The 19,034-nt window shown below is 46.3% G+C and overlaps 1 protein-coding gene across 1 annotated transcript in view; it reads left to right on the plus strand.

Annotated features, from left to right (window-relative positions):
• POLN (DNA polymerase nu) overlaps nucleotides 1–19,034 on the plus strand; it is a 161,669-nt gene that overhangs the window by 81,050 nt on the left and 61,585 nt on the right. Inside the window, 1 exon segment of the mRNA XM_077281185.1 lies at nucleotides 2,368–2,482. Within this exon segment, the coding sequence (XP_077137300.1) occupies nucleotides 2,368–2,482 (115 nt within the window).

Raw genomic sequence — 19,034 nt, forward strand, 5'->3', positions numbered from 1 at the left:
CACGGTCCAGCTTCTGGTCCGGTTTTGCCCGCTGAGCCCCTAGTCCATAAACCTGTGCAGCCGAAGTGGGGATCGCTACAAGAGTCTCTGTCCTACGCAGTTTCTGCTGTGCGTCTTTCAAAAATGGGGAACACACCTCAGGATCCTGCAACTGGCCCCCGCTCCTCCGCGTGACCTCTGCATGCTGCTTAGTCGGGCGCTCGGCACTCTGCACACCCACTGTTTCGCTGGAGTGTTCGCGCAAATTCTGCAGGGGCATGTCTCCGCATTGCCTCTGTAACTGCAGAGCACGCCGTGCACCTCTCTCTGCTCTCACCGCCAGTGGGAAACTGAGAGCTCTTTTCCGCGCTTCCCACTCACTGCCCGGCTTAGCCACGCCCCTTCTCCCCGGGTCATGGGACCTGTCCGGTCTCTCATTCTTTCCCCCCGGCAATGCTGAGCACAGCCTTGGCAGTTCCGGACCCGGCACATCGCAGGCACCCGCAGCATAGTCTTCCTCATTACACTTGTACTTGGACACACTCAACTTTGCATTCTCCAAGTGAACGAGGGGATTGTTGTCAGTTCGTACATGTGCATCTGATCCCGACAGGTTTGACCAGCTGAGGGTTCAAGATCTAGAGGTGGGGCCAGTATCAATCAAATATTTCAGGCACATTTAGAGCTTATCTTTCCCAGAAGCAGCCTCTTTAGCTTTATTGATTTATTTTTATTTTACTCACCTATATAGAGCCATTAATTCCACAGTGTTTTACAAACATTATCGGCACTGTCACCATGGGGGCTCACAGGCTAAATTTCCTATCAGTATGTCTTTGGAGTGTAGAAGGAAAGTGGAGAACCCGGGGAAAACCACGCAAACAAAGGGAGAAGATACAAATTCCTTGCAGATGTCGTCCTTGGTGGGATTTGAACCCGAGACCCCAGTACTTCAAGGCTGAGCCACCCCTCTGCCCTGATAGCTCATTGTCTGATTTCTTCGCCTGGCATGGCATCTGATGTCGCACATACTGTACAGTAAAGGTACCTTCACACGAAGCGACGCTGCAGCGATAGCGACAACGATGCCGATCGCTGCAGCGTCGCTGTTTGATCGCTGGAGAGCTGTCACACAGACCGCTCTCCAGCGACCAACGATGCCGAGGTCCCCGGGTAACCAGGGTAAACATCGGGTTACTAAGCGCAGGGCCACGCTTAGTAACCCGATGTTTACCCTGGTTACCAGCGTAAAAGTAAAAAAAACAAACAGTACATACTCACCTTCGCGTCCCCCGGCGTCTGCTTCCTGACACTGACTGAGCTCCGGCCCTAACAGCAGAGTGGTGACGTCACCGCTGTGCTTTCACTTTCACTTTAGGGCCGGCGCTCAGTAAGTGTCAGGAAGCAGACGCTGGGGGACGCGCAGGTGAGTATGTACTGTTTGTTTTTTCTACTTTTACGCTGGTAACCAGGGTAAACATCGGGTTACTAAGCGCGGCCCTGCGCTTAGTAACCCGATGTTTACCCTGGTTACCAGTGTAAAATATCGCTGGTATCGTTGCTTTTGGTGTCAAACACAACGATACACGGCGATCAGACGACCAAATAAAGTTCTGAACTTTATTTAGCGACCAGCGACATCACAGCAGGATCCTGATCGCTGCTGCGTGTCAAACTAAACGATATCGCTAGCGAGGACGCTGCAACGTCACGGATCGCTAGCGATATCGTTACAAAGTCGTTTCGTGTGAAGGTACCTTTAAGCTATCAATCAAGATAAAGAGCTAGTGCTGATGGCAGGAAACAACCTTGGGGGGTAGAGACTTCTTAAGCGCTCTCACACCTAGAGCACTTAATGACTCCTTAGCATATGAATGAAAACGCAAGTCTTTTGTGAATTCAGCAAATCCAATGACACCTTTACATCTGCTAACATCTGCATGGCCATACATATATGATATTTGGGGGTGGAGCATGTGATTTTACTGACAGATCATTTAGCTATTTAGCTTGGCTCCTATTACTGTGTCTTAGCTTGGCATGAAGATGACGCTAGCCAGAATGCAAATCAACAGATTAAACAAACATAGAGGATTAAAAAAAAAATTAAGGAGATTTCAGCTTTGAAATCTACACAATTGTGAATGCAGATCTAGACTATCATACAACATGATAAAATAAAATTAATAGTTAAGAGTAACACTATACAGCTTGAGAAGAAGTGATCCGTGCTGAAGACGATACTAACAAGTGAAGGAAGAGAGCTTGTAATACTTATAAGCGCCACAAAATCATGTCCCCAAAATGTTTGGTAAAACAAAGATTATGTCTGGTTTTAATATTAATATTTATCACAGTGCTTGCATTGCAGTTTTTTTTTCTTTTCAGATTTCTCACAAATAGAGCTACGTTTACTCGCTCACTTTTCTGCAGATCCAGCACTATTGGAATTGTTTCATGAAACAGCGAGAACTGATGTATTTACAAACCTGGCTGCCCAATGGTAAGTAGAAGGTATTCCATCTCACACTGAGGCCAGTCTCACACGTCCAGATAATTCCAGTACCGGAAAAATCGGTACCGGAGTTATCCGTGTCCGTGTGTCCGTGAGCTCACGTGGCACATCAGTGTGGCACACGTGCGGTAGCCGTGTACCGCCCGTTTGCCGACTGAGTACCACACGGACCGTGTAGGAGACAGCGCTACAGTTTGATGTGTCATTTGGATTGCACTCAGGCATGCAAATCAATGAGTCCATGGAAAATATTAAACTGCGCTTCGGTGACATATGAGTGCAGTCCGATTTCCATGGATTAATGCAATGGAACAAGATAAAGACATTTTTTTTCTCCATCTTCTACTCGTGAGAGAATCGGAGCAACCTAGGCTGACACTCTGTTCAAGCTATGTTTGATCACAGAGCAATTTGCATAAATACCTGATTTTCTCAGCTGAGAATAAATATGGTCACCTACACCTAGCCTTAGACAGTACTAAATGTGTCACATTTAGTAAAATTGATATGAACATTGCTCCGTCTTCTTTCATAGAGTAAGTACCCATGATGAGTTTTTGGTGAATTTTTTATCTGCATATTTTTTTAGTTAAAGAAAAAATCACAGTGGGTATGAGATGTTTATAAATCCCATCATCTTGGCTGGAACTGTAAGACCCTACATTTTTTCCACCGTGAAAATATGCAGCGGAAAAAATGCACTAAATACTCATCATGGGAACTTAACTTTACGGTTCCAGCAAAGTGGATGGGATTTATAGAAATCTCATGCCTAGTGTGCTTTTTCTTTAACCCCTTTCTGACATCAGACGTACTATCCCGTCGAGGCGACCTGGGCCCGTATGACGATCGACGGGATAGTACGTCACATGCGATCAGCCGCGCTCACGGGGGAGCGCAGCCGGGTGTCAGCTGATTATCACAGCTGGCATCCGGCACTATCTCAACAAGATCGCAGCGTTCCGGTGGCATAGGGAAGCATTGCGCAGGGAGGGGGCTCCCTGTGTGCTTCCCTGAGACCCTCAGAACAACGCGAGGGTCCCTGCAGGCCCCCGGATCCAAGATGGCCGCAGGGTCCTTCCGGGTCCTGCAGGGAGGTGGTTTGTCAGTTCCTGCTGAGACTGCACTGCCTGTCAGATTGCTGATCTGACACAGTGCTCTGCAAAGTATAGTATATATAGTGATAGTATAGTATATAGTATATATAGTTATGTCCCACCCTGGGACAAAGTAAAAAAGTAAAAAAAATTCTACTGTGTAAAAATATATCTTTTTAAATTCATAAAGAAAAAAAATAAATATTGTTCCAATAAATACATTTCTTTATGTAAATAAAAACCCAATAAAAGTACACCTATTTTGTATCCCTGTGACCCTAACGACCCGACCTATAAAACTGTACCAATAGTTAACCCCTTCAGTGAACACCGTAAAATAAATAAAAAAAGAAGCAAAAAACAATGCTTTATCATCATACTGTCAAACAAAAAGTGGAATAACACGCAATCAAAAAGACGGATGTAAATAAAAATGGTACCTTTGAAAATGTCATCTTGTCCTGCAAAAAACGAGCCGCCATACAACGTCTTCAACAAAAAAATAAAAAAGTTATAGCTCTCAGAATAAAGCGATGCAAAAACAATTATTTGTTATATAAAATAGTTTTTATTGTATAAAAGTGCCAAAACATAAAAAAATTATATAAATGAGGAATCGCTGTAATCGTACTGACCCGAAGAATAAAGCTGCCTTATCAATTTTACCACACGCGGAAAGGTATAAACGCCCCACCCAAAAGAAATTCATGAATTGCTGGTTTTTGTTTATTCTGCCTCCCAAAAATCGTAACAAAAAGCGATCAAAAAATGTCATGTGCTTGAAAATGGTACCAATAAAAACGTCCCGCAAAAAACAAGACCTCACATGACTCTGTGGGCCAAAATATGGAAAAATTATAGCTCTCAAACTGTGGTGATTAGTGATGAGCGAGTATACTCGTTGCTCAGGTTTTCCCGAGCACGCTCGGGTGATCTCCGAATATTTGTTATTGCTCGGAGATTTAGTTTTCATTGCTTCAGCAGCATGATTTACGGCTGCCAGATGTTCTGAATACATGTGGGAATTCCCTAACAAACAGGCATTCCTCACATCTATTCAGCGTATCTGGCAGCTGTAAATCATGCAACTGAGGTGATGAAAACTATATCTCCGAGCAATAACAAATACTCGGAGATCACCTGAGCGTGCTCGGGAAAACCCGAGCAACGAGTATACTTGCTCATCACTAGTGGTGATGCAAAACTATTTTTTGCAATAAAAAAAGCATCTTTTAGTGTGACAGCTGCCAAACATAAAAACCCGCTATAAATAGTAAATCAAACCCCCCTTTATCACCCCCTTAGTTAGGGAAAAATAATAAAATAGAAAATGTATTTCCATTTTCCCATTAGGGTTAGGGTTAAGGTTGGGGCTAAAGTTAGGGTTAGGGCTAAAGTTAGGGTTGGGGCTAAAGTTAGGGTTAGGGCTAAAGTTAGGGTTGGGGCTACAGTTGGCGTTAGGGTTTGGATTACGTTTACGGCTGGGATTAGGGTTAGGGTTGGGATTAGGGTTAGGGGTGTGTCAGAGTTAGGGTTTGTGGTTAGAGTTAGGGGTGTGGTTAGGGATGGGGTGTGTTGGGGTTAGGGGTGTGTTGGGGTAAGGAGTGTGTTGGGGTTAGGGGTTGTGTTGGGGTTAGGGTTGGAGTTAGAATTGGGGGTTTCCACTGTTTAGGCACCTCAGGGGCTCTCCAAATGCGACATGGTGTCCAATCTCAATTCAAGCCAATTCTGCGTTGAAAAAGTAAAACGTGCACCTTCCCTTCTGAGCTCTGTTGTGCGCCCAAACAGTGGTTTACCCCTGCATATGGGGTATCAGCGTACACAGAACAAATTGGACAACAACTTTTGGGGTTCAATTTCTCCTGTTACCCTTGGTAAAATAAAACAAATTGGATCTGAAGTTAAAAATTTTGAAAAAAGTTTAATGAATTTTTTTTTTAAACATTCCAAAAATTCCTGTGAAGCACCTGAATGGTGTTGTAAACATGAGAAATCGCTGGTCAACTTTTAACCTTTATAGCTCCCTAACAAACAAAAAATTTGGTTCCAAAATTGTGCTGATGTAAAGCAGACATGTGGGAAATGGTACTTATTATGTATTTTGTGTGACATACTGTATCTGTGTGATTTAAGGGCATGAAAATTCAAAGTTGGAAAATTGCCTAATTTTAATAATTTTCACCAAATTTCCATTTTTTTCACAAACGCAAGTCATATCAAAGGAATATCAAAGAATCTCCAGGATCTGCTGAAGCATTCCAGAGTTATAACCTCATAAAGGGACAGTGGTCAGAATTGTAAAAATTGGCCCAGTCATTAACGTGCAAACCACCCTCGAGGGTAAAGGGGTTAAGCTGCGTAAACTGAACTTTGTTGCATTATTGAAATCTGCAACGCCAATTTCTCTTGTCGGTACGATGAGTTTTACGTGAAGATTTTCCCCACAGAATTGCATTAGAAACAGAAAAATTACAGGTAATATCCTCGCATGTCTGTATCAATAAACCTCTTCACAACTTCACAACATCCACCCAAGTGAGAAACACTCTCCGGGAAGAAGGTGTTTCAGTATCTAAGCCTACCATAAGGAGAAGACTTTATGAGAACAAATAAAGATGGTTCACCACAAAGTGAAAACCATTAATCAACCTTAAAAACAGAAAGGCCAAATTAGACTTTGCCAAAAAATATCTAAAGAAGCCGTCTGTCATGATCCAGTCTGGAGTTTGTTTCTGATTATTCTCTCCCCGGAATGGTCATGAGGGGGTTAATCTTCCTGGCCTCATTTTGGGATCTGTCTGGCTATTTCAGTCCAATGTTACCTGCTAGCAGTATCAGTTATAGTTCCTGTCTCTGGCTTGAGCAGCTGACTACTCTGATTTATCCTCTGCCCGTTTACCTAGGTCTCGTTCCTGTGTTCCCCTGTGACTCCGCTCGTTGTAGTACTCACTCTCCTTGTTGTGCCCCCTTGGTATTTGACTCGGCTCGTCCTTTGACCTGTTTGACTGTCTTGTGTCTCCAGTAGTGTTGAGCGATACCGTCCGATACTTGAAAGTATCGGTATCGGAAAGTATCGGCCGATACCGGCAAAGTATCGGATCTAATCCGATACCGATACCCGATACCAATACAAGTCAATGGGACTCAAGTATCGGACGGTATCCCTGATGGTTCCCAGGGTCTGAAGGAGAGGAAACTCTCCTTCAGGCCCTGGGATCCATATTACTGTGTAAAATAAAGAATTAAAATAAAAAATATTGATATACTCACCTCTCCGACGCAGCCTGCACCTTATCGAGGGAACCGGCAGCCTTCTTTGCTTAAAATGCGCGCGTTTACTGCCTTCCATGACGTCACGGCTTGTGATTGGTCGCGTGCCGCCCATGTGACCGCGACGCGACCAATCACAACAAGCCGTGACGTAATTTTCAGGTCCTGAATGCCTAATTCTAGGCATTCAGGATTTGAAAATTACGTCACGGCTTGTGATTGGTCGCGTCGCGGTCACATGGGCGGCACACGACCAATCACAAGCCGTGATGTAATTTTCAAATCCTGAATGCCTAGAATTAGGCATTCAGGACCTGAAATTACGTCACGGCTTGTTGTGATTGGTCGCGTCGCGGTCACATGGGCGGCACGCGACCAATCAGAAGCCGTGACGTCACGGAAGGCAGTAAACGCGCGCATTTTAAGCAAAGAAGGCTGCTGGTTCCCTCGGTAAGGTGCAGGCTGCGTCGGAGAGGTGAGTATATCCCTATTTTTTTATTTTAATTCTTTCTTTTACACATTGATATTACCGATTCCCGATATCACAAAAGTATCGGATCTCAGTATCGGAATTCCGATACCCGCAAGTATCGGCCGATACCCGATACTTGCGGTATCGGAATGCTCAACACTAGTCTCTAGCTTTCCTACTCCTGATCGTCTCGGACTTCTTTGGCTTGTTTCTGACCATGTGTATTGCTGTAACCTCTGGTACTTCATTCCCTCTCTGTTGCTGACCCGGCTTTTTCTGACTACTCTTTCACCACCTAGTGGCTCCTGTCTGTTGCTCTGTGATTTCACTGTGAGTGTATCTGTTTTCCTTCACCCGCACCCCCCTGGTGGAGTTTGTGTGCTACTGCACTGCAGCAGGCATTACATTATAACTGACCATATATTTAGAGGGGTTTAATTAAATTTTTTTACCCTGGCTATGGATCCGCTGCTCATACTCAATTGCAGAAAGAGTTGATGGAGATAGATAAAACTGTACAGGGTGCCACCCTCCATGTTGTCAGCAGGTCTGGCGATTCTGTAGATATCGCCTTCACTCTCCCAAACCCTCAGTCAAGCTCCCTGACACCTTAGCTGGTGAGAAGGATAAGTTTTGCATGTTTAGGGAGAGTTGTAAATTGTTGTTTTCACTTAGACCTTGATCCTCTGAGGATGAGAGTCAGCGGGTGGGAATAATTATTTCCTTACTCTGGGAAGGTCCACAATCTTGGGCTTTCTCGTTGCCTCTCACTGCCCCTGAACGGATGTTGGTGGATAGGTTTTTTGAGACCCTAGGACTTATCTTTGACGATCCAGACCGTGTCAGGGTGGTAGAGGATACCATCATGGGTCTTGCTCAGGTAAAGCGCTCAGCCAATTTGTATTGCTTGGAGTTTAGACGATGGTCCCCAGAGGTCTCATGGAACGACTCTGCACTCAGGTGCCAGTTCTGGAGGGGACTGTCTGACCATTTGAAGGACGCTCTGGCTCTCTATCTACCACCTGGTTCTTTAGAGGAGGCTATGACTCAGGCCATCCGGATGGATCAAAGACTAAGGGAGAGGGATGTCATGCAGCGAGAAGGTCCTTTGCTTACGAGTAACCCTGATGCTACGCCCCAGCCCGAGCCCATGGAGGTGGGGGTCACCACCGTCAAGGAAAGGGAGAGGAGTTGACAACTTGATGGGAGACTCTGCTTCTACTGTGGTAGTCCGGGACACTTGAAAAATGTCTGTCCCTCCTGTCCTCCTACTCCCAAGGTGCCGGGAAACGCCTAAGTCTGAATAACTGTCGAGGAGGTTGCCCAGACTCTCAGGTACTTTTGTCCTCATCTCTTAAATTACTGTTGGAAGTGGAACTTTGTATCAAGAAAGGTTGTACCTCCACTTCAGCTTTTGTGGATTGTGGGTCATCTTTGAACTTGATTGACTCTGATTTGGTGGTCAAATGTGAGATAGGGTCAGGTTGGAAACTCCCATTAATATCGTGGCCATTGATAAAACACCCCTCACTAAGAATGTTGTTAAGTTTATCTCTCTTAATTGGGGTCCTATTTGTTCTAAAGATTGCCTTGTTAATGTGTCTGTGTCATCTGTCAGTCTGGAGGGTATTCCGGAGTACCTGATGGATTTTGAGGATGTATTCTCCGAAAAGGAGGCTGAGGTTCTACCACCACGCCGCTCATTCGATTGTGCTGTTAATCTCGTCCCTGGTGCCAAACTGCCCAAAGCCCTTTTATACAATCTCTGCAGCTCTCAGCGGACGGCTATGAAGGAGTATATCTCCAATAGTCTTCTTAGTTTCTCCGGTGGTGGCAGGATTCTTTTTTGTGAAGAAAAAAGATGGTGGTTTATGGCCTTCCCTCAATTTTCGAGAATTAAACAAGGTCACCGTGAGGAATACTTGCCCCCTCCCACTTATTCCTGATTTGTATAATCAATTGTCTGGGGCCAGGTTGTTCTCTACGTTAGATCTCAGGGGAGCATATAATTTCATCCACATGCAGGAGGGGGATGAGTGGAAAACGGCTTTCCTCACCTTTGAGGGCTTGTTTGAAAACCTAGTTATGCCCTTTGATCTGACTAATGCGCCAGAGGTATTTCATAATTTCATTAATCATGTTTTTTCAGATTTCATTGGGCGCTTCATGGTGGTGTATCTGGATGATATCCTTATATATTCTCCTGATAAAATAAAACATAAGGGTCATCTCTGTGCTGTCCTCCAGAGGCTCAGGGAGAACGCTCTCTTTGCTTTACGTGAGAAATGTTCATTTTTTGTGCAAGAATTGTCCTTTCTGGGGTTTATTTTGTCTGCTGAGGGGTTTCGCATGGACCCTGGAAAAGTACAGGCGATTGTTAATTGGGTGCAACCCAGAGATCTCAAGGGTCTTCAGAGATTTTTAAGTTTTGCCAATTACTATAGAAAATTCATCAAGGGGTTTTCACATGTGGTTAAACCCCTCACTGATTTAACTCACAAGGGGGCTGACATCAAAAATTGGTCAGCTCCAGCTTTAGCGGCATTTTCTTCTTTAAAAAAATGCTTTGTCTGCCCCTGTACTGATTCAACCTGATCTGTCTAAGCCATTTATCATCGAGGTGAACGCCTCGGAGGTGGAAGTGGGGGCGGTGTTTTCTCAAGGTCCCACCACGTTAACCAATTTAAGACCCTGTGCCTTCCTTTCTAAAAAGTTTTCCTTTGCAGAAAGGAATTACGATGTGGGTAACCGGGAGTTACTAGCCATTAAATTGGCTTTTGAAGAATGGAGGCATTTTTTAGAGGGTCTGTCCATCGAACATCGAATCACGGTCATCGCGGACCACAAGAACCTGTCTTATATTGAGTCGGCCAAACGCTTAACCTCGAGGCAGGCGGATCCCCAATGCATTCCATAAGGCTCTTTTGAAACCATGGGTATCCTTCTCAGGGGACTCTCCTGTTATGATCCTTAGTGGTTGAGGATCACAAATACTCCAGCAAGGTAACAAAAATAGGACAAGCTCTAGGGAGGTGGAAAACTGGACTGACCGCAAATCTGAACCTATCCAAACACACTAGAGGTAGCCGGTGAACGTGCCTAAAATTCCTAGACGTCTCGAGCCAGCCTGAGGAACTAACTACCCCTAGAGAGAAAGAAAGACCTCTCTTGCCTCCAGAGAAATAGTCCCCAAAGATATAGAAGCCCCCAACAGATAATAACGGTTAGGTAAGAGGAAGGCACATACACAGGGGTGAAAGCAGATTCAGCAAATGAGGCCCACTAATACTAGATAGCAGAAAATAGTAAAGGGATCTGTGCGGTCAGTAAAAAACCCTTACAAAAATATCCACACTGATATTTCAAGAACCCCCGCACCAACTAACGGTGTGGGGGGAGAAACTCAGTCCCCTAGAGCAACCAGCAGCACAGAAATCACATTTTAGCAAGCTGGACAAAAAACATGATGAACGCTGATAATCAGAAAAATGAACAAACAAGAACTTAGCTTGACTAGGAGAGACTGGGAGCAAGGTAGTCACAAGGAATCTGAAGAGCACTGAATACATTGATAGCAGGCAAGGAACTGAGTATCCAGGTGAGTTAAATAGGAAACCAACCAAGGATAACGAACCAGCTGATGCAGCCAACCTGCAGAAAGACAACACTACACAGTACCGCTTGTGACCACTAGAGGGAGCCCAAAAATAGAGTTCACAACACTCTCCATCTCAACCGCTTCCTGTTTTGGTGGATGATCAGACCGAATATGAGGTGAAACGGATCGTGGATTCTCGGATGCTCTTCACTTCAGTATCTGGTCCATTGGAAAGGTTACGGTCCTGTGGTCTTGGGTAGCGGCTCGCTCGGTCCATGCGGATCGGTTGGTCCGGGCCTTTCATGCTCGGTATCTGGGGAAACCTGGGGGTCCAGTGGCCCCCATTGAGAGAGGGGTACGGTCATGATCCATTCTGGGGTTTGTTTCTGATTATTCTATCCCTGGGGATGGTCATGCGGGGTTAATGTTCCGGGGATCTGTCTGGCTATTTCCGTGTTGTGCCCCCTTGGTATTTGACTCGGCTTTTCCTCTGACCTGTTTGACTGTCTTGCATCTCTGACTTTCCTGCTCCCAATTGACTCTGAATTCTTTGGCATGTTTCTGACCACGTGTATTGCTGTGACCTCTGGTACTTCATTCCCTTCATTACTTACTTAATTCTGTTGCTGACCCGGCTCTTTCTGACAACTCTTTCACCACCTAGTGGCTCCTGCCTGCTGCTCTGTGATTTCACTGCGAGTGTACCTGTTTTCCTTCACCCGCACCCCTGGTGGAGGTTGTGTGCTACTGCGCTGCAGCAGGCATTCTTTAGACAGCTGAAACTAATATCAACCTATACCAGAATGATGGGAAGATGAAAGGCTTGGGACGGCTCATGATCCTCGACACAGCACATCCTCTGTGACACATGGTGGAGGCAGTGTGATGGCGTGGGCATGTACGGCTTCCAATGGCATTGGGTCACTAGTGTTTAACGATGATGTGACTGAAGACAGAAGCAGCCGGATGAATTCTCGAGTGTACAGGGCGATACTTTCTGCTCAGATTCAACCAAATGCAGCAAGATTGATTGGACGGAGCATCACAGGACAGATGGAAAATAAACACTGTAAGAGTCATATTTGTCCTATGTGAATTAGACCGCTCAGTATCTCCAGGATACTGATGGGTTAATAACTGCAGGAATAAAAGATGACCAGCTGGGGGTTGTGGGCCTCAGCCTGGGGCACACAGAATGCCTGTCTGTGTGAGACCAACGTAAGTGAGAGCTGTGCTCATGAACTGTGTAATGTTAGCTGGGTGGGAGAAGCCCCCCAGTTGTTAGATAGCAACGGATTTGTTTAGCTAGTGCCGGACAGGCTAGGATTTATTTTTATGTTTTTGTTTTGTTATGATTGCTTCCACTTTAATAAATCTGACCTACGGTCAGTCTTCTCAGAATCCTGCTGTACGCCTCAGAGTTTAATGCACAAACCACATGACCTTTGACCCCAGCAAAGGCGATCCCGGAGTGTTTTTGTCACATTGTGGTGGAGAACGCGGGCACTCCGTGGCACAGGCGACAGTATGGAAGACGTGGTGAAAGCACTAGTACAGGCCACTGCCGCACAGCAGGAAGCTAATCGCTTGATGGCCGCACAGCTGAAGGAGTTGCTGGACATGACGGTTGCAGACCGCCAACTTCTCCAACAGGTGGCGCAGCGCTTGGTGAGCATGCCTGAGGCTGACCCGGAAGCAGAGACCAGAAGAATCCATGTGAGTCGCTACTGGCAAAAGCTGACTGCAGAAGATGACGTCGAGGCATACCTGTCAACGTTTGAGCGGACGGCGTTGAGAGAGAAGTGGCCGAAGGAACGGTGGGCCGATCTGATTGCCCCATTTCTCTCCGGTGAGGCCCAAAAAGCTTACCATGATTTGGACCCGGAAGTTGCTCAGGACTTTGAGAAGCTGAAAGCTGAGGTCCTGGCCCGGCTGGGTGTGACGACGGCTGTCCGTGCACAGAGGGTACATCAGTGGACCTATCAGCAAGATAAACCGGCGCGGTCTCAGATGTTCGACCTTATCTACTTGACAAAGAAATGGCTGCAACCCGAGGTACTGACAACACCAGAGATAATCCAGCGGGTCGTCCTGGACAAGTACCTGAGAGTACTACCACCAGCGCTGAAAAAGGGGGTAAGCTAAGGAAATCCCGCGACAGCGGATCAACTTGTGGACTTGGTGGAGCGTTATTCCGTAGCGGAAGGACTTCCTGATGATACCGCTACTACCTGAACTGTACCTCCTCCTTGTGGAACCGGTAAGACTGTTCCAGGGACTGCGGGGGAAGGAAAATTGCCTAAAACTGTGGGGGAACACGGGACGGCTCGCACTCCGAGGCCAAGAGTGTCGGACTATGGTCTCAATAGGGGGCTTGTTAGGTGTTTCCGTTGCCATGAGAAGGGCCATGTTTCTGCGAACTGTCCTGTTACCACTGAACCCATGCAGTGCGACGTTACAGACTCTAAAAAATGCATGTCTTTGTTTACACGGCTAGTGAGTGTGAATGCGGATCAAAATGATACAGTGAAACATCTGTGTGAATTATCTGTTGATGGGAAAAATGTTGTGGCATTACTAGACTCTGGAAGTGTGGTGACTCTAGTGAAAGCCAGTCTGGTGGCACGTCCAATTGGTCCGTCTGACAAGTTTTCTGTAACCTGTGTGCATGGTGACACCTGCTCGTATCCTACAGCGGTCATATGTATTTCCACTCCCTATGGGTCTGTACAACACAAAGTGGGACTCGTTCCCGCATTGTTACAGGATATAATCTTGGGCAGGGATTTTCCTCATTTCTGGCAGTTGTGGGAGAATCAGTTGCTCCTTCACGGTAGCTGTACCCGCGAATCTTCTCCCATGCCAACTAGAGGTCCCGAGCTCCTAGAGGAGACCCTACAGGAAGATGTTGTTGGGGAGGTTATTGAACCTAACCTTCAGTACCCCTTCTCAGTTATGGCGGGGGAAACTGAGGAAACTGGGGAAACTCAGCGAGAGGCGGAGGCAGACAGCGATCCGGCACCCTGCCTGCCAGACTTGGGAGTCCAGGTGGATGACTTCCACAGCGAGCAAATGAAAGATCCTACACTGACTCCGGCTAGGAAAAATGTAAAAATGATAGATGGGGTACCCGTAGAACCTGACACTAGGCTAGCGTACCCGTACATGGTTCTTGAAAATGATTTGCTCTACCAGGTAGAGAAAAAAGGGGAAGACACTGTGCAACAGTTAGTGGTACCCAAACCTTATCGGCGGAAGGTACTGGACCTGGCCCACGGACAAATAATGGGGGGACATCTGGGGGTGCAGAAAACCACAGAAAGGATATTCCATTGTTTTGTGTGGCCCGGTATACATGGTGATGTGCGTAACTATTGTGAGTCCTGTCCAGAGTGCCAAATCTCCGTGCCTAAACCTCGGTTCCGTAGCCCTTTGGTACCCCTCCCGATCATTGAAGTCCCATTTGAGAGGATTGGGATGGACTTGGTTGGGCCCCTTCCCCGGTCCGCACGTGGACACCAACATATCCTCGTCATCGTGGACTATGCCACTCATTACCCGGAAGCCATCCCTTTGCGTAACACAGCTACCAAAACGGTCGCCAAGGAGTTGGTACAAGTGTTTAGTCGGGTGGGAATTCCAAAACAAATACTCACCGACCAGGGGACTCCCTTCATGTCAAGGGTAATGAAGGAACTCTGCAGACTCTTACAAATAGACCCGTTACGTACATCTGTCTATCACCCTCAAACAGATGGATTGGTTGAGCGGTTCAATAAAACCTTAAAACAGATGCTCCGAAAGGCGATAGACAAAGATGGGAAGAACTGGGATTACTTGTTACCCTATTTGCTGTTTGCCATTAGGGAAGTTCCCCAGTCTTCCACGGGATTCTCGCCTTTCGAGCTATTGTACGCCCGTCGTCCCCGTGGACTATTGGACGTTGCAAAAGAAACCTGGGAAGGTCAAGTCACTCCCTTTAAAACGGTGATAGACCATGTAACGCAAATGCAGGACCGTATTGCCGCTGTAATGCCCATTGTTAAGGAACATATGTTACAGGCCCAGGGGGCTCAGAGGCAAAGTTATGATAGAGGCGCCAAGGTCCGTACATTTGCACCCGGGGAGAGGGTGTTGATCCTGATCCCTACGGTCGATAGTAAATTCCTGGCGAAGTGGCAGGGCCCCTTTGAGGTCATGGAAAGAGTTGGTGAAGTAAACTATAAAGTGTACCAGGCTGGTAAAAGAAAACCAGAATAGATTTATCATGTGAATCTGATAAAACCCTGGAAAGACCGCTCTGCCCCAACAGCGGATCTGTCTCGTCCAGTTTGCTCACCTACTGTACCCAAGGTGCAGATTGCTGAGACTCTCTCTGAACAGCAAAAGTCTGAAGTTAAGCAGTTTTTGTTACAGAACCGACAGTTTTTCTCGGAAAAACCGGGCCAGACTAAGCTGGTGAAGCATGAGATTGTCACAGAACCTGGTGTCACGGTTCATGTGAAGCCCTACCGGATCCCGGAGGCACGCCGTGAAGCCGTCTCCCGGGAAGTGATGGCAATGTTGGACTTAGGAGTCATTGAAGAGTCGCACAGCGCTTGGTCCAGTCCAGTTGTGTTGATACCTAAGCCGGATGGCTCCATACGGTTTTGTAATGACTTTAGGAAACTGAATGCGGTTTCCAAATTTGATGCGTACCCTATGCCCCGGGTCGATGAGTTAATCGACCGGCTTGGTAAAGCCCGATACATTACGACCCTGGATCTAACCAAGGGGTACTGGCAGATCCCTCTGGCAGAGGCGGCCAGAGAGAAAACGGCATTTGCTACACCGGAAGGTCTGTTCCAGTATGTCTACATGCCGTTTGGACTTCACGGAGCACCAGCAACGTTCCAGAGACTAATGGATCGAGTCTTGAGGCCCCACAGGTAGTACGCTTCTGCTTACCTGGATGACATCGTAATTTACAGCATGGACTGGGAGACTCACCTCCGGAAGGTGCAGGCGGTGAATGATGACTTGCGAGACGCAGGCCTAACGGCGAACCCCAAGAAATGTCACATCGGGCTTGAAGAAGCCCGATATTTTGGTTACGTGATTAGCAGAGGAGTTGTTAAACCCCAGATCGATAAAATACAGGCAATTCAGGGCTGGCCGCAGCCAGTAAGCAAGAAACAAGTACAAGCGTTCCTGGGAATTGCCGGCTATTATCGCCGGTTCATACCCAATTTTGCAGCCACTGCTACCCCCTTGACGGATCTTACCAAAGGGAAGGGTTCCGTCATGGTGAAATGGTCCTCAGCTGCCGAAGAGGCCTTCCATAGCCTGAAACGGGCTTTGTGCTCTCAGCCCGTGCTGGTGACTCCTGATTTCAGCAGCGAGTTTGTGGTGCAAACTGATGCCTCTGATACTGGTGTCGGATCTGTACTTTCCCAGCTGAGAGACGGAGTGGAACACCCGGTCCTCTACCTCAGCCGGAAGCTGAATGTACATGAGCAGAGGTATGCCGTGGTTGAAAAAGAGTGCCTAGCCATTAAATGGGCTCTCGACTGCCTCAAGTATTACCTGGCAGGTAGGAAGTTTAGGCTGGTCACGGACCATGCCCCTCTCAAGTGGATGCACCTCCACAAGGACCATAATAGTCGGGTAACCCGGTGGTTCCTTGCCCTACAGGCTTATTCTTTCACGGTGGAGCACCGCCCCGGGATACAGATGGGGAACGCTGATGCCCTGTCCCGAGTGCACTGTTTCAGGAGTGTCTTTGCTCGACCGGAGTGGTCTGAGCAGGGGGGGAGGATATGTAAGAGTCATGTCGGCCTGGTAGTCGGGGGCAGGTATATCTCGCCCAGGTATTTGTCCTATGTGAATTAGACCGCTCAGTATCTCCAGGATACTGATGGGTTAATAACTGCAGGAATAAAAGATGACCAGCTGGGGGTTGTGGGCCTCAGCCTGGGGCACACAGAATGCCTGTCTGTGTGAGACCAACGTAAGTGAGAGCTGTGCTCATGAACTGTGTAATGTTAGCTGGGTGGGAGAAGCCCCCCAGTTGTTAGATAGCAACGGATTTGTTTAGCTAGTGCCGGACAGGCTAGGATTTATTTTTATGTTTTTGTTTTGTTATGATTGCTTCCACTTTAATAAATCTGACCTACGGTCAGTCTTCTCAGAATCCTGCTGTACGCCTCAGAGTTTAATGCACAAACCACGTGACCTTTGACCCCAGCAAAGGCGATCCCGGAGTGTTTTTGTCACAACACATAGACAAAGACAGGTAAATGGAAAGAACAAGAAGGAAGGGGGGGGGAGTAAGAGATCCATAACTGCATCATAGTAGTACCAGTCAAACAATCAATGGTCAGGTATAAGGGGCGAGTCCAATAGGAACCATCGGATATTAGATTAGCCTCATAGAGATAATGTTAAAACTTGATCAAGGTTACTGTTAGGATTCCTTTCAATCCACGGTCTCCACACTTTATAATATGACTCCCAGGAATCCTCTCTTGTAGCTTGTATTTGTTCACATAGCATGATAGTGTTCATCTTGTCAATTACTGGGGAGAGAGATAGGGTAGCTGTTTTCCATTTCGCTGCAATGTGCAGCTTAGCAGCAAGAAATAGTTGATTAACTAAATTATGGAGCTTGTTGGAGAAGCCCGGATATCTGGCCCCCAGTAGGAACACTGTTACTTCTAACTGGATCTCCCCACCATACAGCTCCTCTACAATAGATTTGATTTTTGACCAAAAGGTGGACACAACCGGGCAATCCCACCACGTATGCCTCAGATCTCCCAGAGCACCACACCCTCTGAAACACCGATCCGATATGTTTGAGAAGATAGCATGTAGCTTGCTCGGGACTAGATATGTTCCATGTAGAAGTTTGATAGACGTCTCAACTATAGAAGTCTGGAGACTGCCCTTAGTGAGGGAGCAACAACATTTTTGCCAATCTAATGGGGACATTATCATATTGAGGTCATTTTCCCACTGTATCATATATTTAAGTTTTACATCTTCTGGTATTGCATTTAGGTTCGAATAAATTAAAGAGATAGCTCCCCCGCCCAGTGGATCACTTAAACATATTTGTTCATAACCCGATGGGCGGTGGGTGGTACCATGTCCCAGTATCTGTTCAGCGAAATGAAAAATTTGGATGATACGCAATATTTCAGAGCTTGGTGGAGAGTATTTTTGGATGAACTCTTGCTTGGTGAGTGGAGTGTTAAATGGTGAGGTAAGCTGTTTAGGGGTAATTAAACCCCTAGATGTCCACCAACTGAAAGGGCGAGGATCCAACCCTGGGGAGAAAGCTGGATTGTGAAAAATATGTGTCATTAAGGAGGTCCTGGATTGTAGGGAGTGTTTAAATCTCTCCTTCCTCCACAGCATCAGGGAAAATGTTATTTTTTATAATGGAGGAACAGACTGACCATGTAAAGGTGTTGCTGGACTTCTCTTTGAAAGCGTTATATGCCCACAATATAAATAGTTTTGGGGAGGAAATACTGCTGACAGATTGCCTTTAATAATTCATATATACTTTGCTATTGATTCCCATGTAAGCCTATGGATATTTATAAGTGTAATAGCCAGCAGTCAATATAAACATGAATGTTATATACTGTCACTGAATATGACTTGTTTTTTCTGAACTACAGAAATATGGGTGAGAGTTTGGAGACCGCATATAGTTCTTAAATACCAGGTTCAATGAACATTTTCTATGGTTGTGGAGCATTTCTAATGTGTTAGTTGCTAAAGGACTAATAACCCAAAGCTTGATGTCAGATAAATGTAAGAGCACTTGTTTGCCTCTTGAGGGCTAATGGCATATACAGTAGTTGCCTTGCTCATTACATTTCTTTTACTGTATACACAAAATGGACACAAGTACTGGGATAAATGGGTGTACCTGCAAGGGCTTGCAAAGACTGTAAAGATCCCCCACCCTTCTCTAGGTCCAAAGTTGATAATTGCGTATGTTTGAATATCTAGTGCTGCTATTTGGTTTTTGCCGTCAGGCTGAATCCGGCGGCGTGATGGATCACTGGATCCGTCGAAAATAGTGAAAAAACTAATGCGACTGATCCA

The sequence above is a fragment of the Ranitomeya variabilis genome, chromosome 1 (assembly GCF_051348905.1).
Source record: "Ranitomeya variabilis isolate aRanVar5 chromosome 1, aRanVar5.hap1, whole genome shotgun sequence".
In the NCBI taxonomy this organism is placed as follows: Eukaryota; Metazoa; Chordata; class Amphibia; order Anura; family Dendrobatidae; genus Ranitomeya; species Ranitomeya variabilis.